The following is a 25,787-nucleotide window of genomic DNA, read 5'->3' as shown; positions in this document are numbered from 1 at the left end:
TCTCTCTCTCTCTCTCTCTCTCTCTCTCTCTCTCTCTCTCACACACACACACACACACACACACACACACTTTGTCCTATGGAGAATCTTGGAGCAAGGAGACAGTAAAACTGAGTCATTAGCCAGCAACTGCCTTGTTTCATAAAACAACAACAAAAACAAACATTATATATCTTGTTTCTCAAGGATCCAAGACTCAGAAGAGTGAATGAAAAATAGAAACTGGAGGGTAACCTCCAGAAGCCAGAAACCTGCCAACAGTTACAGTGCAGACTCAGTAACAGACTGCAAATTGCTCCATCGCAAGCACAAGACACAATATACACCTGAACCTATGTACCTGCTATAAACTACTCTACCAAGTACCACCAACCAGCCCTCTAATGCCCGTGACTCAGGCAACTTCAGTTCCTTTGCTATAAGCCATTTGGAGAGACAGATATGAGCTGTGCCCTGACCCCCTTCCAGGTTGATGACAATAAAACTCTTCCTTTCTGAAAGTTGGAGCCACACTATTAGCTTCTGAGTGCAATGGGTGGCAAGTCTTGACCCCTATCAACAGGACCTATGACATTGTTTTAATAACTGGAGGTGAGCTTACCTAGACCCTGAGAAGCAATTGGCACGCTTGAGTAGCATCCATACCGGAAATTATAATCCTGCAGCTCTGGAATTTTAATCGGAATTTGGTAACTTCTACGGAACTCAGTATCCAGAGGTCTAGGAAGGTTCTTTTTCCATTCCAGAGTCTTTAGGCAACTTTCCTTCATATTCAGATCTGGGATGAAGAGAGAAAAGAAAGGCACTGATTTCTTCTGGTCAGCCGTTCCTGAGTAGTTTTTCATTCCATTTTGCTTTTGGAAATTAACTTCTAATTTATCACTCTAAAGTACTTCTTCTTATGTTTAGAGCCACAGTGTAGGTTTAAGAAGATGATCTAGAAATAATCTACTTTTTCAGGTACAGAAAGTATGTATTCAAATAATCATAAGAAGTTCTTTCTTCCTTCTTTTTTTTCTTTTTTGTAGCACCAGACCTGAATTCAAGGCTTCCCTGCTGCTTGCTTGCTGAGCTTGCTTGCTCAGCTGGTGCTCTTAACACTTGAGCTATATCTCCTGCTCTGCTTTTTGCTGGGGTTTTTTTGGGAGATGGAGTCTTGTGGACTTTTCTGGCTGGACTGGCTTTAAACCTGAATCCTCTGAACCTCAGCCCTACAAGTAGATAAGATCACAGATTTGAGCCGCTGGCACCCAGATGATTATCAGTGATTTCTAGTGAATATATCTGTGTGTCCTTTTGTTTTTCCCAGTAGGCACAGAAAGCATCTATAGCTCTGCTAAGTTTGACTCATTATTGCACTGGGGTTATGGGGTGTGTGTGTGTGAGAGAGAGAGAGAGAGGCAGGGGGAGGGCAAGAGAGACAGACAGAGAGCAGAGAGACAGAGATTGGATTGGCTAGCACAAGATGCACAGGAAGTGGTATGTGTGTGTGTGTGTGTGTGAGAGAGAGAGAGAGACAGACAGACAGACAGACACAGAGAGAGAGACAGAGAGAGAGAGATTGGACTGGCTATCACAAGATCCACAGGCTCTACTTACATTTGAACTTCAGATACATACTGAATACCTTTTCATTTTAAGTACTCATATGTTTTAGAAATTTTTACTCAAATTCAACTAGAGAGACTATTTTATTTGCTCAATCTGGAAGCCCTAGAGAGAAGCATAACATCTTATTATACAGAAATGAATTATTCAAAGTCTATCCCTTCCCGCTAGAAGATTATGTCATTCCTGGCAAGAATATGATTGTTTTCTTGAAATATTTCTACAAATATTTCTACAGATATGGTGGCACACACCTGCAGTCCCAGCTACTAAAAAGGCATAGGTAAGAAGATGCTTTTGCAATCAGTCTAGGAAAAAGCAGGAGATTCTGTCTGCAAATCTAAAATTCATGGTTCATGTGGTAGAAAGCTTGCTTAGCGAGTGCAAGGCTCTTAGTTTAATCCCAATACTGCCCAATATGTGTGCATATGTCTGTGTTTTATGATAAATAACAAATATAAATACATGATCATCAAATATCAATTAAACTTCAGTCTACAAATCCTACCAGAGGAAGCAGCACTGTAGTTCAAGTGGTAGAGTGTTAGCCTTGAGCTGAAGAGCACAGAGACAGTGCCCAGGCTCAGAGTTCAAGCCACACAGATGACGAAAAAAAAGATAAATTAAAAAAAAAAAAAAAAACTACCAGGGCTGGGAGTTTGGCCTAGTGGTAGAGTGCTTGCCTAGCATGCATGAAGACCCAGGTTCAATTCCTCGGTACCACATACATAGAAAAAAAAGCTGGAACTGGTGCTGAGGCTCAAGTGGTAGAGCTCTAGCCTTGAGAAAGTCCAAGGATAGTGCTCAGGCCCGGAGCGCAAGCCCAGGTCTGGCCAAAAAAAAAAAAAAAAAAACCTACCAGATTACAGAGGATAACATTACAAGTCATCTCCCTTAAAATGTCCCCTAATTCTTTCCACAAAACCTCAATTTGGAGGCACATCACACAGCAGCATCTTTATTCAGAAGGACAAAGAGATTTAAAAATAGTTTTCAAGAGCAATGGCCAAGTAGTGCAAATTGCTATTGACACTGAATTGGATTATCTGCCAAATTCAGTTTCTCAAGTTCTTTTGAAGATTATTTCTAAAACATATTGTATATCAGACATGTTGTAATGAAACTTGCAGGTATGCAAGGTATGAGAGGATGCATAACTGCCTCTCAGTACAAGAGAGCAATTTGATATCTATTTGCTTTTTCAAATAAATAAATAAATAAGGTTGGGTGCTGATGGCTCATGCCTATAAATGCTAGCTACCAAAACAGGTGGAGACCTGAAGAATTGTAATCAAAGTCTGAACAGAAAACTCTACAACAATCCATCTCTGGATAACCAGCAAAAAGGTGGGCTGGAAGTGAAACTGAAGAGTTAACCAGACAAGCCAAGTGAGTACAAATCCAAGCCCTGGTTAACAATAAACAAATAAGGGCTGGAAGTGTGGCCTAGTGGTAGAGTGCTTGCCTAGCATGCACAAAGCCCTGGGATCGATTCCTCTCTACCGCATACTCAGAAAAAGTTGGAAGTGATGCTGTGGCTCAAGTGGCAGAGTGTAAGTCTTGAGCAAAAAGTGTCCAAAGACAGAACCTAGGCCCTGAGCTCAAGCCCCATGGCTAGTAGAATAAATCAATAAATAAAACTAAGGCAGCAGAAAAGAATTTCACAAAATACCTCACACTTTGGGAGAGCTGAGAGGAGATTCAGATGCAAATGGAGATGCTTATTGTCCTCTTCTGTTCCCTATAACTCCCAAGGAACGCCCCTCTCCCGGCTCTCATCATTTGCTGATAGTTTTAAAGGAGGCAGACAAATTATTGATAAAATGCCTGACATATCTCTCTCCCCTGGAACAACCATCCAACAGCAGATCTTCCCATTCCCTAAATGTCTTTTGTACTGTTTGCCAAGATGAAAGGCAATTGAGTCCATGTTCTGCCTCAAACCAGCCCCCAACTAGTGTGACTAGAAAACTATCTAGGGAGCTCTGCACCCTGTAGCTCACGCCTGTAATCCTTGCTACTCTGGAGGCTGTGATCTGAGAACTGAGGTTTAACGCCATCCATGAAAGGAAACTTCACGAGATTCATTTTCAGTGAACCATCAAAAGGCCAAAAATATGATGTAAGTGGCAGAGCACCAAGTTTGAGACAGTGCACAGGTCATGAGTTTTAGTCTCAATGGCACACACACACACACACACACACACACACACACACACACACACACACACAAAGAACAGAAAAGAGGAAAGGAGAGGAGAAAAGAGGAGAGCTATTGACAGCATTGTGCTGTGTGGGAAGTGTGGTTTTCATGTGAAATTAAGATGTCAGGAAGGAAGAGTTCTAAACCATACCTGTTTCATCTCACCCCAGAAGTAGAGGCTGCCTAGAAACAAGGCAGGGGCCTAACACCGTGAACCAACCTCCCACGGTTTAGGAGTCATGGGGTCAGAGTTTTGACTAAAGGGCTACTGGAGCCCTGAGTGAATAGGTGGGCAGCGTGTTAGAGGGAAATAAGGAAGACACAGATTGAAAGGCAAACATAGTGAAGGACTTTGACAATGGGCCAACAAGGGAACCAAAACAATGTCCATAGTATCCATGCAGGTGATCCAGAAGGGACAGGAAAGATCATGAATTTCTTACCATGTGGGTCATTGTAGACAGCCTAGAAGTGAGGTTATTGGAGATGAAGACCCAGCAAAGGCAAAATATCAGGACCTAGACATACTTTGTTTCTTTTAAGACATAAACAAAGTCTGATTCTTTATTGATACTCTATACTTAGACCTCATTAAATGTTTAATAAATGTGTAAATGAGCAACAGAAAACACTAGAAATGATTGCTATAGATTAGCAATTAGTATCTGAGCCACACTGGTGAGGGCCTAGGGGATATGGGCTTAACGGTAATGCCTAGTAAACTGCATAGTGTTCCTCCACGGTGTGGGCTTGGGTGTTGACTGTGTGAAATTTCATACTATCAAATTCCTTCCAGGCATTGTAAAGAAGAGAGGTTCCGCATTCGAAAAGACCAAGTGAGAGCAGCAGAGAAGCCTGGCTGGCCATTGTGGCAGAGGTCCCTCCCATAGAAATTCTGCATCCCTCACCATGGCAGTCCTGTGTGAGGCTCCAGGACCTGGAATCACTGTCACATATGCAGGTCCTCGGACATAACATCATTGTGGCCCAGTGGACTGATTGAGTCCCAGAGGTGTGCACTGGAACGATCAAGCATCACAAAGCCTAAAGGATATACAGGGAGTCATTCCAGGGTTATTTCTGCTCCTTAGAGGTTCCGCAACCCCATGTCTTTTCCACTCATAACTGTGAATCTATACTAATAAGTCAGTCACCACCCCCCACCAAGAAACTGGTCCAGTTAAGATTAGGGAGGGCTGAGTAGGAGTCTTGAATGGCAAGGACCACTTAAAACCATGAGGACAATCGGTACATTCTCTACAGCCATTTGGGAACTTGCTTTGCCACCTTCTCAGCCACTCTGACTTAGCAAAGCCAAGCTCTGTAGACATCTTCACTACTTCTCATTCATTCGCCTTAATTCCATAATGAGAACTCAAAGCAAAAACAAGGTCCCTGAGCTTCAGAAGCTTAAAGAATTAGAGAAAATGAACACACAAAGAGAGACGATTAGCACAGTATTGTGTGATAGGTCCCTGCAAAAGAGATTTAAGTAAAACCTAGTGGATAGATGGGATTTAAAGAAAAAAAAGGGAGCGGTGTTGGTGTTGTTGCTTGGGGAAGAAGCAATGTGTGTATAGGACAAGAGGCCATGGGGATATGGCAAGTCTTGCCATAACTTGATGCCCAGAAACTCACTGTAGCTGAAGTATGGACTGGAGAGGTCCAACCAGAGTAGGGAGCTAGAATAGAAGTCGTTCAAGGACAGACGTCCGCATCCTTCGCTAAAGCAAGGGCATGGGGAAGGAAAGAAGCAGATGGAGTTATGAGATTTAGGAGGGGTTCTTGACAAGCCCTAGGTATTTACGTGCACTTGGGGAAATGACAATTTGTTATGCTCAATAGATTACTTTGATTGGAAACTCAAAGACATCTTTTAAGAATGCTGACATTACACACCAGTAATCTCAGGTCCTCTGGAGGCTGAGGTCTGAGGATTGCAGTTGGAAACCAGCCTAGGAAGGAAAGTCTGTGACATTCTTATCTCCAGTTAACCACCAACAAGCTGGAACTGGAGCTGTGGCTCAAGCATTAGCTTTGAGCAAAAGAAACTCAGGGTCAGTGCCCAAGTCCCAAATTCAAACCTCAGGACTGGTGAGTGCATACACACACACACACACACACACACACACTCACACAGCAATAATAAAAGAAGAATATAGACATTTCAAATGTTTTTCCATGACCCTTATGTATATCTGCATGGATAGAGGGGTTTTTGTCTCTTATTATCTAGCTCCTAAATGAGTATCTTCCATATATTGTCTCTGTTATGCTGCAAATACTTTCTGAGCTGGTTCTATATAAAAGGCCTTTAGAGGTCTTACTGAAAATTTGAGAAAAAAGGAACACACACACAAGTTGAAATCACATAGCATTAGATGAAATGGAATGGTAGTATGTCTCTTCAGATGAAGTATTAAGAAAAGGTGTCCCAGGGAAGGTGACATTGACGCTGGGGTCTACAATGACAAAGCGAAGCTATAAGAAGTAGAGAGGGGACCTTTCAGGCAGAGGGGACAGGATGAACTGGCCAAAGATGGGAAAGAAGTGGGCATCTTATAGGGACTAAACTAAGGCCAATCCATGAATCTGGAAGTCTAGGTAGATTGAGTTGAGGGGTAAGCAAGGACTCACTGAGGGAACTGGAATTTGGATTTTATTTGAAATGCAATACAAAGCCAGTGAGAGGAAAAAGTGGTATAATAACATCCATTTTAGGCATTTTAAAGATTCACCTAGATTCCTTATGGTAAGGAAGTTGGAGGTAGGAAAATGGTTGCCAGAGAAAGGGAGCATCACGGGATTTCTACTTGTTACAAGTAGAATTAGCAAATATTTGGAGAAGACGGTGGGTGAAGAATACAAATGTGAAAGTCTAGGACAGTGGCTTTTTAAAGGAATTAGAAGCTGTAATTTGGTGGAATAGAGATCGAATGGGGTGAGGAAAGTACTAGGACTTGAACTTGGCCTAGGAACCTATGCCTTAGCTTTATCGCTCAAGGCCAGCACTCTACCGCTTGAGTTGCAGCATTACTTCTGGACTGGGTCTTTTGTTTTATTTTTTGGTGGCAAACTGAAGCCTCATACATTTTCCAGCCGGCTTTGAACTGTGATCCTCAGATCTCAGCCTCCTGAATAGCTAGGATTACAAGTGTGAGCCTGGGGTGCCCAGCTTTGGAAGAGATAAAAATGGGAAAATGACCAGAAGAGTGGAGGACACAGAAGAAACACAGGGAAGAGAGTGTTCCATGAAATGGCTAGTAGCTCAGCCAACAACTCCAACTGCTGCTCAGAGGCTAGGAAAGATGTAGATGGACAAGAGGTTACTGTCAATGGTTTGATGGGGCCAGAACCCCGATGAGCGGGATTGAAAAGTCAAGGGTTAGAGGTATTTCCCGTGGAATCCAGTAAGTTGTCTTCATGCTTCATAAGACCAATTGCAGATCAGAAGCGTGGCCACCTTTCTAGAAAAGGAAACCAAATAAGAGATGTAGGATCTCTAGGATATGGAAACAAGAGCTTTATATTGTATGATTGTTGTTCTTAATGTACTGTTATTTCTCTTCTCCTTTGTTGCCCTTTGGTTAAACTCATATTATTACAGTATCTAACTTTGTTACCTGGCACATTGTATATATGCTTGTTTATTTGAAATAGGAAAGGGAAGGGGGGGAAACAAGATGATTGGGAGGGAGTAGGGGAGAAGTGGGACAAAAACATGAGAAGGGGTATCAATGTGTGAGAAGTAATGCACCTACCATCTGGTGAATATAACTGTAACCCCTCTATACATTACAATTAAAAAATAGTACAGTAAAAATAAAAGGTGTCGTAGCTGAATGAGAGAAGTAGAGAAAGCTGAAACCAAGATGTGTAAAGACAAGAATACTAAAGTAGACTGACCCCAGCTTATCCAGCAGGGTCGAAGTAACTACATAGGATGTGGTGAGGATCGAGTATGCTAATTTATGAAAGACAATGAGTTTTTATAAATGTTAGCAGTCTTTGAGGGGAAACAAAGCAATCTATAGTTGGTAGCCTGATGCCAGTGGCTCACATCTGTAATCCTAGTTACTCAAGAGGCTGAGATCTGAGGATCCAAGTTCAAAGCCAGCCTGGGCTGGCTCTTCTCTCCAATTAACCACCAAAAAGCTGGAAATGGAGTTGTGGCTCAAATGGTAGAGTGCCAGCCTTGAGTGAAAAAGCTGATGGACAGTTCCAGGCCTTAAGTTCAAGCCCCAGCACAAGTACCAAAGAACTAAAGCAATCCAAACAGACAGGAACCACAAGCACCCTGACAGGCGTGGCACTTTTCTGTACATGGCTTTTTTTTTTTTAAGTTTCATTTTTTATTGTGATTAATAGAAGGGTTACATTATATTCACCAGATAGAAGATGCATAACTTCACATACATTGATACCCTTTCTCATGACATGGTCCCCATTTCCCTCCCCCTCATTCATCTTGATTTTCCCCCTTCCCTATCCAATTTCAAATAACCAATTAAGCACATATAAAATATATCCGATAACAAGGTGAAATATTGTAACAATATGAGATAACCAAGGGACAGCAAAAGAGATGAGAGATAACATAGTACATTAAGGACAACAATCATACATTATATGGCTTTTGTTTCTTTATCCTGGAGGTCCTTACATTTAGTGTCATCCTATTTGGCCTTATGTGTCTAGATTTTGTTCTATTGTAAATCTCTGCTAGGAGAGCCCAAGGTTTCTACTGATTATGACAAATGAGAGAGACTACTGGGCCTGTGTTCCTTTGAGTCTGGCTTCCTTCACTTAACATGATTTTTTCTAAGTCTTTCCATTTCCTTACAAATGGGGCGATGTTGTTCTTTCTGATAGCAGCAAAGAATTCCATTGTGTATAAATACCACATCTTGTTGATCCACTCATCAACTGAGGGACATCTGGGTTGGTTCCACATCTTTGCTATGGTAAATAGTGCTGCAATGAACATCGTTGTGTTAGTGGATTTAGTCTGTCCTTGTTTCTGGATGATTGGGTAAATGCCAAGTAGCGGAATTGCTGGGTCATATGGGAGTTCTATGTTTAGTCTTTTGAGGAACTGCCATACTGCTTTCCATAGTGGTTGAATGAGTTTGCACTCCCCCCAACAGTGTAGTAGTGATCCCTCCTGGCCACATCCCCTCCAGCATCTGTTGTTATTAGTTTTCTTGATCCTGGCCATTCTAACTGGAGTGAGGTGGAATCAGAGTTGTTTTGATTTGCATTTCTTACCAGAGATGTTGAGCATTTCTTCATGTGTCTAAAGGCCATTTTTATTTCTTCTTCAGAAAAGACTCTCTTCAAGTCTTTGGCCCATCTTTTAATGGGATGGTTGTTACTTTGGAGATTAGTTTTGGAGTGATTTGAGCTGTTGATACATTTTAGATATGAGGCCTTTGTCTGTTGTATGGTTAGTGAAGATCTTCTCCCACTCTGTAGGCTTCCTAATTAATTTACTAGCTATGTCCTTTGCCATACAGAAGCGCTGCAGTTTAATGCAGTCCCACTTATCCAGCCTTTCTCTGATTTGTTGTGATTCTTGGTCCTTATTAAGAAAGTTTCAACCTGTGCCAAGGAGGCCTAGTGTATCTCCTATTCCTTCTTGTAAAGTTTTCAGTGTGTCGGCTTTTACCTCGAGGTCTTTGATCCATTTGGAATTAATTCTAGTACAGGGTGACAAAAAAGGATCCAACTTTAGTTTTCTCCAGGTGCTTAACCAGTTCTCCCAACCATTTGTTGAAGAGGCTGTCTTTCTTCCATTCTATTTTTTTGGCTCCCTTGTCAAAGATTAGGTGGCCATAGGTCTGTGGTTTAATATATGGGTCCTCAGTTCTATTCCACTGGTCTTCAGGCTTGTTCTTGTGCCATGTATGTGGCTTTTTTGTGTATGAAATGTCTTGTGTGATTTCTAGATTGTGAGAAGAGACCCCATGGTGTTGAGGATGAGTCAACATGGCCAGTGCCCACCATGTCACCTGGCTAAAGAGAACTGAAGGCTTACCTTTAGAAAAATCCACAAAGTCTTTCTTAGTACAGGAAAGAAACTGGTTGGATATTGCCCTCTTCACAACCTCCATGGATGCTGAGATTGTCCTAGTGGGGTAGAGGAGTACTTTTGTGCTCTGATGCCCTTTAGGGAGGGTCCACTGAATCAAGTCCTAGCAAAGCAAGCACAGTGTTTAAGAGAATCTATACATATCTACTGAATGCAACCAGGAATATAAGGACTCATACATCCACATTGTGGGGTGTGTGTATGCTGAGGCCTGAACTCAGGGCCTGGGTGCTGACCCTTAGTTTTTCACTCAAGGCTAACAATGTGAAGCCACACCTCTGCTTCTGGCTTTTGACTGGTTAGTTGGTGATGAGTCTCACAGAATGTTCTGACTGAGCTAGTTTTGACCTGGGACTCTCAGATCTCAGTCTCCTGAGTAGCTAGGATTACAGACCCGAGCCACTAGCACCAGGCCATGTCCACATTCTTTGGAATCCTTTATGTTCAGCTACAATGTGAAAGCGTCACACACAGGCAGGAAGCCTGTAAACAGGGGTTACTTGTATCACAGGTAGAAGTGTGCATCTTTTTGACACTTCACACAGATAATAAAGTAATAACACAATAAAGTAATTTCCAACCAGAATTCTCCCAAATGTAAGACCAGAGCAGGAGCTGTGGTCACGCATGCCCAGAAACAGTAACAGTGGCTGCTTCTTCCTTGGGAATTCTGGAGAGATACACACTTGACTGTTCTCTCTTCACTCTTACAACTTCTACATCTTCTTTTTTACTGGGTGGTTGCCATCAGTATAACATATCTGTATTTCCTCCTTCTCTCTCACAAAGAAATCCCTCTCTCCACTCTACCTCTTCCTCTAATTCTCTTTTCCCACCCCCATGACAGTACTGGGGCTTGAACTCAAGACCATAGGAGGTAGACATTATACTATTCTTCTCTGTGTGGAATGGTAGCAACTATTGTGGGTCAATGGCTAGAATAATAGCATTTAAGTCTAGCACAACAATATTTACAGGCTGAAAGTATGAAGTCCAGACTTACCACACCAATTCTCATTGGCTGAGGGCTCAAAGTGCAGTCTCACACTAGCTCTCATTGGTTGATGGCACATAGTCATTTGACACATTAGCTCTCATTGGCTAGGAGCACACAGGAGCTAACCTTGCTCACTCTCAATAAGGAAGAATGTTTAATAGGGAAACTATATGTGTATGCAAATGGTTTTGTAATCAAGTTCTTTACATTAATGCTGACATTTAAAAAAACATTTAAGAGGCAAATAGGTTATGGTGGATAGATTTGGTGAGGAAGGATGTAAAGCGGAGTATGTGCGTGTTTCTACTGAATCCCAAGCCTTCGCCTCCGAATCGTCTTCCTTAAGATGATCTTGAGATGTGTCTCTTCAGTTGCCTCCTGGAATTACCTTACATGGGGTTCACGTTTCCCTCTATCCTGCCAAACCTGTTTCTCCCTCACAATCCAGCTCAGTATGCTGTCAGCGTGACCCATATAAGTCAGAAATCTGAGTATGGATCTTTTCTGTTCCTTCTTTATCTTTCACATTCATATGATCAACAAATCTTACCTATTCTCTCACTTTACCACCTATTCAATGTATCCAGGTGGTGCATCCCAGGTGGCAGCCATGTTAACGAAACCCTATCCCACAAGTGAACCCTGCCTTTGGATGAGACAAGGGCATAGGGCACCCAAGGCAACACAGAGCGAGGATGAGTTACTTCCTTCCTCCAGGGAAGGAAATTGGAGATGACTCTTTTTAAGCCGAGCCTTGAATAGACAGAGAAGCTTTCCTACCGTGGTCAGGAGATGACCATTCTGGAGAAAAACCACCATGATAAAGGGCAAGGAGGTTGATGAATGCATAAAACGTGGTATCAAACACAAGTCCTTGTGCATGCCTATTCAAAGTAGCACCAGTCAATCAACAGTCAACAGGTATAACAGACCGAATGTCCATCAGCAGATTTATGGATAAATACACTGCAGTACATACATGTGATATTCTGTTATTCATGAATAATGATGGCTAGGACATAGGTGGGGCTCAAAAAACTATACAAAGTGAAAGAAACCAGGCACAGGATTGCAGGATTTCACCTGAAATCTGAAGAATAAAAAAAAAAAATCAACAGGCAGGTTAGTAGTAGCTTCCAAGGAAAAGGGACAGGAGAGAGTGGGGAGTGTTTTGTGGTGTGGGACGAGTTCCTTCCCAGATGACTGACAATGTCCTATGACAAGATAGAAATGACTGATGGCTGCATGCACAGACCAAGTGCCAGTGAATTGTTTGCATTAAAATGGTCAGGGTCATGTGACTTTCATAGTAATTTTTTGAAATCTTGCAATCCCTAGGGGATACAGGAGACATAATTAGAAATAACTATGAGAAAGTAGGCAAGAAATAGTCTAGAAGGTCATGAATTTAAATCTTTATATATGACGTCTCTCTACAACACATCTAAACTCATTCCTATGAGTACAATACCATGCTAAGTTCAGCAGATGTGGAGCTATTAGCTTACCTTATCAGCATGAGGTTGATCTTTCTTTGTTAACAAATTGTCTTTTGGAGACGATTTCCAAACATACTCATCTCTGTACAGTGTCTGAGTCAGAGGATCACTAAGTGAGTATGTAAATCCTAATCTTTGGTGACTTTTATGACTACAAAAAAAAGAGAGAAATTAGACTGAGGGGATGAGGATAAAGGGCCAAAGCTCACACAAATAGTTCAGGTTACATCAGTTTCACTATTATGTAGTATGTTTGTGTGTGTGTGTCTGTATGTGTGTGTGTGTGTGTGTGTGTGTGTGTGTGTGTGTGTGTGTGTGTGAGAGAGAGAGAGAGAGAGAGAGAATCGTGGTGCTTGAACTCAGAACCTAAGTGCTGTCCCTCAGCATGTTTGTTCAAGGCTAATTTTCTATGGCCCCACTTCCAGTTTTCTGGTGGTTAAGTGGAGATAAGAATCTTATAGACTTACCTGCATGGCTGGCTTTGAACCTCAATCCTCAGATTTCAGCCTCCAGGGTAGCTAGAATTACAGGTGTGAGTAACCAGTGCCTGGCCCCTATTATCTGGCCCCTATTTTAAAGATTGGCTAAATTAAAACTTGATAGCAGGGGCTAGGAGTGTGGCCTAGTGGTAGAGTGCTTGCCTAGCATGCATGAAGACTCAGGTTCGATTCCTCAGTATCACATACATGGAAAAAAGCCAGAAGTGATATTGTGGCTCAAGTGGTAGAGCCTTGAAAAGCCCAAGGCAGCGCTCATGCCCTGAGTTCAAGGCCCAGGGCTGGCACAAACAAAACAAAACAAAACAAACAAACAAAACCCAAGCAGTTTATAAATGCCATGCATCTGGATCAATGTCACCCCTTTCCACACTGTCACTCCCTTGACACACTCCTTCCTTTCGTTTCTTAACACAGTGGTATATACAATGAATTCTTCACTGCATTCTCCCTTCTTCCCCTCTTCACTCGTCTATCCCTCTCCCCGGGACCCCACACCCTTTTTTGATGTACCCATTTCCTACTGAGATTTTAGGGCTTTGCCTAGACTTTGAAGAATTAAATTGTAAAGTAAGGTATTATTTATATAAACATATATGCATACATATACTAATATATATAGCATCCTGACTCACACACACACATATATACATGCCTGTATATGTGTATGTATGTGTATATATGTGCTGTATATATGAATCTATGTATATGTGTGTGTGTGTGTGTGTGTGTGTGTATATATATATATATATAATCCTGATCTTGATGACTGCAATTGAAATGATGTAATCCCTGGAATTTGCTTCAACAAAATCCATTAGTAAAGAGGCCAGGCACAGTGGTACCTGCCTATAATCTTAGCTATGGAAGATTGTGGTCTGAAGCGGCTACTGATAAGAGTGTGAGACTTGGCAAGGAGCACAGCTTAGTGGTAGAATGCTTGCCTACCATGCATGAGGCCCTGAGTTTAGTTCCTCGGTATCTCATAGACAAAATAATAATAGTATTGTATATATATTTTTAAAAGTGTGAGACTCCAAACCTTAAAAAAGTAAAAAGGCTAGGAGTGTAGCCCAAGAGGTATGGCACTTCCCTAGTAAGCGCAAGACCTTCAGTTCAGACTCCAATGTTGGATACAGAAATAAAAAGAGGAGAGGAAAGGAAAGGAAAAAAAGAGAAGAGGTGAAAGAGAAGGAAGTCGGTTGGGAAGAATGGGTGGAGAGGAGAGCTAAAGTTTACATATGTGCTATTTGGTATGGCTAAGTGACAGCTTGGGACTCACTGTGCTTGCCTTTGTATATGTTTAATGTGTATGTGTAATATGTATATTTAGTTCCTATTTCTGGCCACCAGTGGTTCGTAACTAATCTTAGCTACTCAGAAAGCTGAGGTCTGAGATGCAAAGTTTGAAGGCAACATGGATAAGAAAGTCTGTGTCTCTCTTGTCTCTAATTAACCATTAAAAAGCCAGAAGTAGAGCTGTGGCTCAAACGGTGACTCACTTAGCCTTAAACAAAACCTCTAAGGGACAGTGTGCAGTCCCTGAGTTCAAACCCCATTACTAGTACAAAACAATATTCATAGTCACATCAACTTTTCAAAAAACTGGTTAATCCTAAGTAATATTCAAGAAAAACAAACATCTGGGAAGTTAGACCCTTCTGAATGGAACTGCTTTATTTATTTCTTTATCTAGACATTCCAGGATCATATCCTAGCTGAGATCAAACATGCATATTTATGCGGGTCTTTTCTTTCTTTTTAAATACCATTTTAACAATTATCTTTACATAGTGATACAGAAGAATTTCAGTTCATCATGTCAGTTTATGATTACAATGTCATCCCTTCCATCATTCTCCCCCATCTCTCCCAAGCTGCATCCATCCTCTCAGGTTACTGCTTCCATTTTCATATATGTCCACTGTCCTTCCCCTCTCCATTCATCTACTTTCCTCCCCTGGCCCTCCTTACCACCCTGACAACACAGGTTCCAGCCTCCTCATATTCACTGTTGAAATGGAGTCACACCATTGCAATTCTCTCATGAGTCTACTAGACATTGGTCAATGTGTGTATATAGGCATACACACACATCTCTATATGTACATGGTTTATAACTGTTTATATTTTTATATGTGTTTATAATTTACATCCTTCCTGTCTCAACTTTCCTTCACCGTTACCGCAGGAGCTAGCTCTGGATACCAGAGGAATATATATATATATATATATATATATATATATATATATGTGTGTGTGTGTGTGTGTGTGTGTGTGTGTGTGTGTGTGTGTGTGTGTGTGTGTATATATATATATATATCAATGTGATAGAAAGGCTCAGGGAAGGGAAATCCAGTGACAAGAAGCAAGCCCTTCTGCCTGTTGCTCGGGCTCCCCTATACTTGCTGCAGGCTGGAGTTCTCAGCGGCTTAGGCACTTGTGTCCAGAGTGGGGGATGGTACTCTCCCTGAGCAGTCATAACCAATGTGGGCTGCCCTGGATTTTAGCATGTCCTAAAGCAGCATGGCTGAGTGACATCTCTAGTCCAGGGTCCTAGCGATTATCCACTGCCCACCTGCCCATGTGCAGGGAGAAGCCTCTAGAAAGGTGGCAGACAGCTAGCTACAAGGTTTAAAATGGCTCTTTCCTTCACATAAAGAGAAGCATTTTTTTTTTCTTTTTCTTTTTCAGGCATCTCAAAAACTCCCTAGGAAATGTCATCAGCCAGAGAGAAAAACAAGTGTAAGCAGGGGAGGCTTTAAATTGACTCCTTTAAATTTAGCTAGACTTAGCACTGGCTGGCTTTAAACTGCAATCTTCAGATCTCCGCCTCCTGAATAGCCAGGATTATAGACATGTGCCACCTGTGCCTGGCTAATGGTTTTATTAAACCAATTGTGTCTAGGCAGAAGAGTAGCTGGTGGGATTCAACAGTCATTTGTTAAGGCATGTCGTTGGGGGTAATTTCTCAGAAATTATGATAGGATGACATGTCTCATGTTGTTTTCAATAAAATTGCAGGAGCACACTACCAAATGGTCAGAGAAAATCTTGAAAATCATCTGACTGTGGCAGATAACTCCATTCAGTGCACTGAATGGTAGGCAGGGCTACTCTGAGCCACTTATATATGTTTCTATTTTGTTTGTATTTTGCTGGTATGGGGTTTGAACTCAAGGCCCTACACTTGCTCAGCTTGCTTGGCTGATGCTTTGCCACTTGAGCCATGCTTCTAACCCCAGCTTTTTGCTGGTTGTTTTTGGAGATGGAGTCTCATAGACTTTTCTGCAAGGGCTAGCTTTGAACTGAGACCCTCTGGATCTCAGCCACCTGACTAGCCTGGATTATAGGGATAAGTCACTGGCTCCCAGCTTGAACAAGCTTTCTGAACACCAGCATCTATATATTGCAGAAAGGAAAATGAGGAGAAAAATAATTAATGCCCCCACATAATCTCATCCCTAAAATAATAGTATGCAGAACTAAATGCTTTAATTCATTGAAAATAGCTCCATTAATTTCATAAAGATATAGTTCTAAAACATTGCTTTTTATATTTAGTCATTATTAACATTGTCATTTATTGCTTTGAGCAGTTACGTACTAAAAATACTTGTGATAACTCAGTTCTCAGGATCACTGAACATGTTTAAAAATTAATTTCAATTAATCCACTCAAATAATTGCAAAGAAATATTATACAGGGGTCAACAAACTACTTACAGACATAAACTATTACAGCAGTGAAAGTCTATGGAGGGAAATGAAATAGAGAGTTCTACAGGGAAGGGAAAGCACTAGGAATGCAGAGGCACAAGTTTAAGTCGACCCTGAGCTACATGGGAAGGCCAAGAGTTACTCAGAAGAATCAAAACTTGAGGCCAGCTGAGGCACACACACAAAAAATCTCCATTTCCAAAATAACCATTAAACAACAACAACAGCAACAACAAAACTTGGCTGTAGTTGTGGCCAGCTAAAAAAGCAAGCCAAGCAAGTATAAGACTCTTCAAAACCAGGTTCTGATTAAGAACCAATAAAACCCCATATCGGTCTGAAAATGTTATCTTGAGACACTGGTTCCATTCCCAGAAAAAGAAACTGGAGACTTTTTTAAAGGTCTTATGAAAAGTATTAGTTTTCTAATTTAATTTGTTCATTCATTTACAAGTTTATTTTAGCCCAGCACTGGTGGCTCACGCCTGTGATCCTAGCTACTCAGGAGGCTCTTTATCTGAGGCTCACAGTTCAAAGCCAGGCTGGGCAGGAAAGTCTGTGGGTCTCTTATCTCCAATAAAGTCTCGCAAAAAGCTAAAAGTGAGTCTCTGGCTCAAGTGGTAGAGTGCTAGCCTTGAGCACAAAAGTTCAGGGTTAGCACCCAGGTCTTGAGTTCAGGCCCCAGGACTGACACAAACAGAATAAGTTTATACTAATATGTCAATTGGTTAGACTGAGCTAGAAGTTTTATCTCTTGCATTTCATTTATGCTGAAAATTTTAAACGATATGCATTTGCAGATCACTGACTTAGACTACCCAAGTATCACTTTGGGTTTGGCTCTCATCGGAAATGTTTCTTGCTCAGACAAGTGCGCCTGCTGTGTGCATTTCAGTCAGATGATGATTCTCCCAGACAAGAGAACGTGGCTCCCTGTGCTAGCCAGAAACCCTGAAAGAAGGTGCCCTGCAGGACTGTACTTTTGAAAGTCTACCAATATATTATTCATGGTGCCATTCATCCTGCTAGGGAGTTTATTTCTGTAATATATATTTGTTTTTCCTATACCAGGGGCTTAAGCTCAGAGCCTGGGCACTTTTCCTTTAGCTTTTATTGCGCAAAGGGAGTGCTCTACCACTTGAGCCACAGCTCTACTCCTAGCTTTTTGGTGGTTAGTTAGAGCTAAGAGTCTTACAGACTTTCCTGCCTAGGCTGGCTTTGAACTTCAATCCTCAGATCTCAGCCTCCTGAGTAGCTACTCCGGATTACAGATGTGACAGCCACCAGTGCCTGACTTCTGTTAATGTGTTAATTGTTGTCCTCTGATTTTTCTTCCCAGACAGAGGTCATCGTTTCCACGTCTTCGAAAATAGATCTACTCATGGCTTCTGACTTGTTTGGGGAAGCAGAAATTGCAGAGGCTAGAGCGTGCTTCTCACTGACATGAAGGAGAAAAGATCCTCTGCTGTGGAAACATTTCACAGAGCAAACACTGGCCATGAAGACTCTCAGGCTGGTTCCACACCTGCCAGTGTCATCAGGAGAGATGGGCCACTCACTGCCAAGCTGAGCTCAGACAGGCCACTTGAGGTGAGGCTCGCCCAGCGTCCTCAGCTCAGGTGTGCCTGGAGGGATGCTGCCAGCCAACCTGCCAATAACAGAGAAGTAGAAAAAAGTGGGAGTGTTGGGTGGCATTAGCTTCCTCTAGCTTCCAGGATGAGAACCGGTGACCGTGGTAAGAAGTATGTCATTTGCAGGCAAATAGAGAGACATGCACACACACACACACACACACACACACACACACACACACACACACACACACACACACTGAATATAGTATAGTGAAACCTACCCAACCCTGCCTGAAAAGATGTGGGTGGAGGGAAAAGGGAGAGGTCATACAAAGGGGGTGAATTGGTTCAAAGAGCACTGTTGTATGTATATCACAATGAACCCCCTCGAATTACAAATGGATGCTCAGACCTTTTAGAGTATTCATCCACCTATCCACACATTCCATAGTCACTGGCTGCGGTAGAATAGGGGAGATTGAGTTCCTGTGTAAGGGTTTGGTAGTGCTGCTGTTGAACCCGTACATTGACTGGGTCTTTGATGAACCCACAATGTGGAGTTACTACAGGAAGATTGGTTTCCTGGTTTTCCTATGAGGGTCTAGCTGTCATCAGCAAGAAGGAAGTGTCATGATATTTGAACCAATACCCCCCACACACACCTTCGTGCATTTTTGCATGTTTTCACCAAATCCTGCAGACTTGGTATTCTGAATGATAAAAGACAAATGAGCAAAGGAAGGCTTCTAATTCAATCCATCTGGCTTACATAAGAACTTACTGAATGGAAGCAGTCATGACTCCTCTTTTGGGTGTGAACTCTCTCTTCATCGTGGTAGCATAGGAATCCCACTTATAATCATCCACTGTAAGGATAAAAAGATGAAAGTCACTTGAAATGTAGGCAAAGCAGGCTATTTTCATCAAATGTCATCTTAACATTAAAGTGACATGATTGGGCATGGTAGTTCACTCGTGGAATCCCAACCACCGGGGAACTGGTCAGGAGGATTGTAGTAGATGGCCAGCCTGAGCATAAAATGTTAGCAAGACCTCATTTCAACCAACAAGCTGGGCTTGATGGTACCTATCTACAATCCACATTCTACGAGAGGCTTGGGTAACAGGACCAGTCTATGTGCTCCAAGCAAGCTACTGATTTCCTAAAGGGACTTTGTCCCCTAATGACACCATTCTTGGCCTGGGCTGTTACTGAAAGCTATGAGAGCACTGAGAGAGAGAGGAGATTAGAGAAGTAGAGGCAGAGACCTGGACTCTTGTCTCCAATTAACCTCTAACAAAACAGGAAGTGGGGCTTGGCTCAAATGTAGGGCTTAAATGCTCATGGACAGTGCCCAAGTTGAGTTCAATCCCCCCAAATTGAGAAGAGTCCCCCATAGTTTACAGCACCTGGTAGAACTAACTGGCTGTGGGGCAGACTAGCACCTGCCTCAACCTCCCATTCCTGACAAAGTGCTGCCCACTCAACTAGGAATATATGGTGAGTGGTGCGCACTTGCCATGCCCATCTGCGAACCATGACAGGATCGCCTGCTGTCTAGCTTGAATCTCCTTGACCTATATATACCACCCACTCGTTAGTCACGTAGCAACGTCTCACACAATCATCATATTTGCCTACAGCAGGAGTGTATGGGGGAGGGGGTCTTGGGCTTATGCCCTGTGGATATCGAGGGATATGTTCAGAAATTAAAGTCATTCTGTGTATTTTAATAGTAAAATTCAGCCATTCTCTCATTTTGCAACGGCTACCAGTTACTTTTTACATACCATGAGAATTTGGATTCAGATAATAAACACAGCTAGCCAGGCTAGCTCACACATTTTTAATCTTAGGGACCCAGGAGGCTGAGATCTGAGGATCATGGTTCAAAGAGAGCTCAGGAAGGAAAGTCTATGAGACCCTTATCTCCAATGATTCCCTCAAAAAGCTGGAAGTGGAGATGTGGCTTAAGTGGTAGAGTGGTAGCCTTGAGTGGAAACAGCTCAGCAACAGTACCAGGGCCCCAAGTTCAATCCCCAAGACTAGCATAAAATAAAATAATATTAAACAAATAAACACAGCTGTCTAGAAGCTATTGCCTCAACCCACTCATTTATCCTATTAAAATTGCCATGTCTGTGTATTGTCAATAGTCTTAAAAGATATTTGTCCAGCTTACCTTAGAAAGACCTCAGAGCTGGGGCCCAGTAGCTCATGCCTGCAATCCTAGCTACTCAGGAGACTGAGATCTGAGGATTTTGTTTCAAGGACAGCTCAGGCATGAAAGTCTGTGAGACTCTTATCTTCAATTAACAACCAGAATAAAGCAGAAGTGGCACTGTGGCTTGAGTGGTAGAACACAAGCTTTGAGCTGAAGAGCTCAGGGACAGTGCCTAGGCCCAGAGTTCAAGCCCCACAACAACAAAAAAAAAAAAAAAAAAAGAAATGAAAGAAAAGAAAAGACCTCAGTAAACATTTACTGTGTATGCCACTTGTATGTTATTATTTTTTTAACATGGTGGTCATAGGATTTGATCTTAGAACTTAACCACCAGGATTTGAATTCAGGGCCTCAATCTGTTGCTCCAGTTTTGTTGCTCATAGATGGCCCTCTGCCATGTGAGCCACACCTCCAGCCTTGTTTTTTTTTTTCCTGGTTATTTTGGAGATAGCATCTCCCTGACCTTTCTACCCTGGTTGGCTCTGAACCATGATCATCCAGACTTCAACTTCCTGAGTCGACACTGTGCCTGGTTTCCCAGCATCTTTTTTTTTTTTTTTGCACTTATTATTTTTAGTATGGCCTTGCTTTTCACCAGGACATTGGCCTAGACTGTAGTCCTCCTATTTTATGGTTCCTGTAGTAACTGAGATGACCTATTTGACCTTCTATTAAGATGAGCTCTTATGAACATGTTTGCCTGTGTTAGCTTGAAACTGTGATCCTCGCAGTCTCAGCCTCTCATCTGTTTGGGTGAGAGGTATATACCATGAAGCCCAAGTATGGATTGAAGATGAGTCTCTCAAGACTTTGTCCAAGCTGGCCTGGAACAGGAGCCCAGGCAGCAGCTGCCAGTCAATCACATGGTCAGCATGTGATTAACTGTGTGCCTATGGAGTCTTTCCTCTGCTGATCACAGGTGGGTACTGGCACATGGCAGCCATAGCTTGTCCAGCACTTATTGCAGGAGTCTGTAGGGACAGGACCAGCATGCCTGGCTGCCTCTGGGACCTAAAGTCAAGGGCTTTTCCTCTCCTTGTGTCATCTAAGCATCCATGGCTTCCTTTTGCTGAATGCTAATCTTTCAGACATTAGAGACACTTCATCATCAACAAGAGAAGGGCCATAGAGGGGGACGTCTGCCACTTCACAGTGTCCTAACTACAGTGGCTGGCCCTGTACAACCACACAAAGCTGAGCTCCTCTGGCAGCAGAATCAGAGGTCAAAGGTCTCTCTGTCACCTATAGAACCACCTAGGTAACTACTGCCTAAATCCTGCAGATCCCAGTCTCTGCTGCAAAAAAGGCTCAGCTCCCTCAGCCTCTGCTGCTTCTTGGACCACGCAAAGCTGCCTCCCTCCCCCCACCATTTCCTTGCTGTTTCCAGATCCAGCTGGGCTAGAACTGGAGCCCAGCTTGTTCTGGTCTAGCTTCTGAACCATGTCTGTCCCTTTGACCCCTAGTTCGCTTTGGTCTGGCTCCTACCTTTGTCCTGTGGAAGCCAAGCCAGGGACCCCTGGAGGACGTCTTAATTGGGGCGAGGAAGGGCTGGAAGAGAGCATCCCCCCAAGAACACCCGCCAATCTCCCTGACTCCCCATTCCTGAGAGGCAGGACCCTGAAAGAAGGAAGCCCCTGGCTGCCCAGTACCCTTCCCCACGAAAGCCCTCAGCCCCACCCTGCAGACAGGCAGGGACGGCAGTCTTACTTAGGTGGAGCTTGTGACTGCACTCAGACAGGTCCCTGGCCTTGGGGGACTCGGACTGAGCCATCCTGCCCCAAAAGGCAGCCAAAGTCCAAGGAAGAATCGGAGGGGACTGGACCGGAGTTCAGGAGCCAGGCTTTGTGACGCGTCGCCATGGAGACGCGGGTGGGGGAGGACCCTCTCCTGCCCCGGCTCCGCCCACCCCGCGGAGAGGGCCGTGCTGAGCTGGGGGTGGAAGCAAAGGCCTGTGGCGCTTATCCTTAGGTGCTTATCCTACCATGGGAGCATTCGTGCAGTTCCTGCAGTGAGGTTCCCTGGCCATTGTCTTGTAAGAACCAAAAAAAATAAAATAAAATAAAATCAAAAGCTCAGGGACAGTGCCCAGGCCCTGAGTTCAAACCCCAGGACTGGCAAAAACAAAGAAGGGAAGGGAAGGAAAGCAGAGAGGATGCCAGGCATTGGTGGCTCACACCTAGCTACCCAGGAGGCTGTGATTAGGAAGATGGACGTTGAAGCACGGGCAAAAATAAATAAATAAATAAAAATAAATTTTTAAAAATGCACAAAACCAATTAATCTAGCTGGAATGGATGGCATGACTAGCACACACATACCCTAGCACACACGCACGCGCGCGCACACACACACGCACATTCAGGAAGGGAGAAGACTCTAAGTATGCTTAGAGTCTAGAAATGGGAGAGGAAAAGAACATTTATATCGTGATTCTTTTCACCAGGCCTCATTCCTGCCACCTACTATTGTACCTGATAACTGCCAGCCACAGCTAAACTACACCTTCCACCCCCATATGGCAGTTTCCACCAGACAGGGACAGTCTATATTATTGCCAGTACTTGGGACTTCTACACACAGTAGATGCTTAGTAACTACAAGATGTCCAGAACACAGCTGTCAGTCACTTTGGCGAAGAAAAGACAGGAAATGCACCTTGAGCTCTGCAGGTGACATGTTTAGGAAGCAATTTACAGCATCTCTTTAACCTGCACTGAATCATTCTTACTTAGGCCCCTAGGTGGGCTGCAAATGTAGTGGAGAAAATAGAGTCTCAAGAGCATCTTTGCACTGAAGAACTAAACTAGAACTTGCTTAGGGCAAAGCCTCATCCACCTACTCAAGGGAATATCATTTTTTTAAGATACTCCCAAGTTGAAAGCTATGAATGGTGGAACACATCAGGAGACCCAGACTTCTGCCAATGTTATTCAAAGCAATGAGTCTAAATTAGGATTTTGTAGTGGCATCTAAATTAAGAAAGTAACATCCAATAGCAGATTAACTGTCTGGAAATGGTAGGGCTAATTAGCATAGCATAATTTAAGAGAAATGCATTTTTAAAACATGGCAGCAGTTTCTATAGAGTTTTCACTGTGAATTCTTATTAATATCTTATATTTGGCTCCTCTTCTGAAAGCTAAAATGAGGAGTTATATACTTGACTAGAGTGAAAACTAGAAAGGCTCTGTGGCTTTCTCAGGGTGAAGCTCCAGTTTCCTTATCTATTAAATGAGTACTAAGGAAACTGGGTTTTTAAATTCCCCGGTCCAATTCCAAAAGTCTCAGGTTAGGTCCAGCCATATTACATGTCAGTCATAGGGAGGCAGTACTTCTGTTTGTCTTCAGCTATCTTTGGGGATACAGTCATTGGCTTCAGGTTAAAAGAATTGTGGGCAGGGGGTAAGAAAGATATTGGCAGATGAAACAGTCCTAAGTCACAGTGATGGCCTGTGTGACCATTAGCTTGTCTTCTGTGTCTGAAGTTGTAGAGAAGTTACCACTTTTACTGGAACTTAACAGGAACCAGGCAACCTCCTGAATTCTGGGCTGTATTTTTTGAGATGAGAAGAATTTGCCTATGTGAGAAACGGTTGTGCCATCTACCCAAGATGCTTACCTGAATCTTTTCTTTCCTCTTGCACACAAAGTAATGGCAAAGACACTGCAGTACAGAAAGCCTTAGATTTGAGGGCACAGTTACAAAGTTGGGGGGGCTTTTAGTTCATTTGAAGGACCCTATAAAAGCATCCTAGAAGTTGCCTCTTACTCTAGTGCCCATGCCGCTGCACTGTGGACACTGACCATCTTGACAATAATTTATCAACAGTGAACCACACAAACTTAAGATATTGCTCTTTTGTCTCATTGCATTTTTGATGTTACTTTACACGGTTTTATTTCTAGTACTAGTGGTTAATTGGAGATAAGAGTCTCATAAATGTTCCTGCTGGAGCTGGCTTTAAAATATAACCCTCAGAACTTACCCTTTTGTGTAGCAAGGATTACGCCAGTGGTGTCTGGCTTACTGTTATTTATTGAAATGAGAGAGGAATAACCAAGTGCACAGGTCAAAGTTAGGAAGCAAGCAGAGACTATCAGAAGCCACAAGCTAGCACAGAGGATCCAACTGCAGGAGAAGGTGTATTTGTGAGAACCTAGACTAGGAGTAAGTCAGGTGGGCTAAGCTGCTACATGTCAAAAAAAAATGTCCGGTAATTCACAGAGCAGGAGATAAGGTTACTGCAGGCAGAGACCTTGAGCTTTCACAGAGCAGCGTCTGTACCACCAAGTACTTATCCCAACTACAGAGGTACAGGCTTCACCCAGAGCACCTGAGCCAGGGTCTGCTCTCTAAGAGACTTCCAGAAGAGTAGGTATGTGCAAGTTTGAGGAACACAGCTCTGAGTAATAAGAAAGACATCACCGCCGCAGCAAGAGGGGAAATAGGAAGACAATGGTGAGTTCGAAGAGCAAGTCCATAGTTCACAAGTGGCTGCTTCTAAAACCCCAGAAGAGGTCTAAAAGCAACGTACAGCGATGTGCATCCGCTTTAGGTGTGAGCATACCGAAAAAAACTTTCTCTGCCTTTGTTCCTTTTTAAAAAATAATTATGTTTAAGTAGTTGTGCACAGGTGTCAGTTTATGAATAATGCATCTTGATCAATGTAACTGTTTTCATCATTCTTCCCCTTGGTTCTTCCACTTGGTATAAAGACTTTCTCTTCTTTCATGTCTTTTCTTCCTTTCATTTGTTCTTTTCTTCGTTCTATTTTAGTGCTGGGATTGGGGCTTGAACTCAGGGTCTGAGCATTGTCCCTGAGCTTTTGTTCTCAAGGCCAATCATCTGCTACTTAAGCCACATCTCCACTTCTGACTTTTTGGTGGTTAATTGGAGATGAGAACTCATAGACTTTCCTGTCTGGGTGATTTGGAACCTCAATTTCCAAATCTCAGCCTCCTGAGTGGCTAGGATTACAGGGATGAAGCCACTGGCAACAGGCGAGCCTTTCTAATATTATGTAATATGCAGTGCTCTCAAGCACACTTGGGTTAAAAAAATTGTTTGTTCTCTCTGTCATGTGTACATACTCTTAAGACATTTTTCTTCATGTCTCAAATTAAGATTCTCCAGAGAAACAGAACTAATTGGACATCTGCCTCTTTATGTATTATCTATTCATTTTAACTAATTAGATTACACAGTTGGGAATCCTGTGATCCATAGAGTAGCCAGGAGGTTGAAGATTCAGGAAAGGGTCTCTTGGCTGCAGCTCACATGCAATCACTATCTGTAATAAGAATTCACTCTTGCTAGGGTAAATCAGAATCTTGCTGTATTTTCTCCCTCAATTGACTGAAACAGGCCCACCC

General features: G+C 42.7%; 1 protein-coding gene across 2 annotated transcripts in view; it reads right to left on the bottom strand.

Moving 5' to 3' along the window:
- Tex26 (testis expressed 26) overlaps window positions 1–22,245 on the bottom strand; it is a 32,174-nt gene extending 9,929 nt beyond the window's left edge. The window contains exons 1-5 of one of the 2 annotated variants that reach the window (XM_090341736.1): window positions 22,122–22,245; window positions 18,971–19,055; window positions 12,408–12,549; window positions 9,849–10,005; window positions 602–778 (exon numbers count right to left, since the gene is read on the bottom strand). In XM_090341736.1, the coding sequence (XP_090197862.1) occupies window positions 602–778; window positions 9,849–10,005; window positions 12,408–12,549; window positions 18,971–19,055; window positions 22,122–22,185 (625 nt within the window). In that variant the 5' untranslated portion in view covers window positions 22,186–22,245. Of the gene's footprint in view, window positions 1–601; window positions 779–9,848; window positions 10,006–12,407; window positions 12,550–18,970; window positions 19,056–21,899; window positions 21,963–22,121 lie in introns of those variants that run through there. The other variant, XM_090341738.1, reaches the window with a different exon arrangement.
- Between the last annotated feature and the right edge of the window lie 3,542 nt (window positions 22,246–25,787).

The sequence above is a fragment of the Megascapheus bottae genome, chromosome 11 (genome assembly GCF_031878675.1).
Source record: "Megascapheus bottae isolate mThoBot1 chromosome 11, mThoBot2.hap1, whole genome shotgun sequence".
In the NCBI taxonomy this organism is placed as follows: Eukaryota; Metazoa; Chordata; class Mammalia; order Rodentia; family Geomyidae; genus Megascapheus; species Megascapheus bottae.
This window is presented reverse-complemented; position numbering and strand designations above follow the sequence as displayed.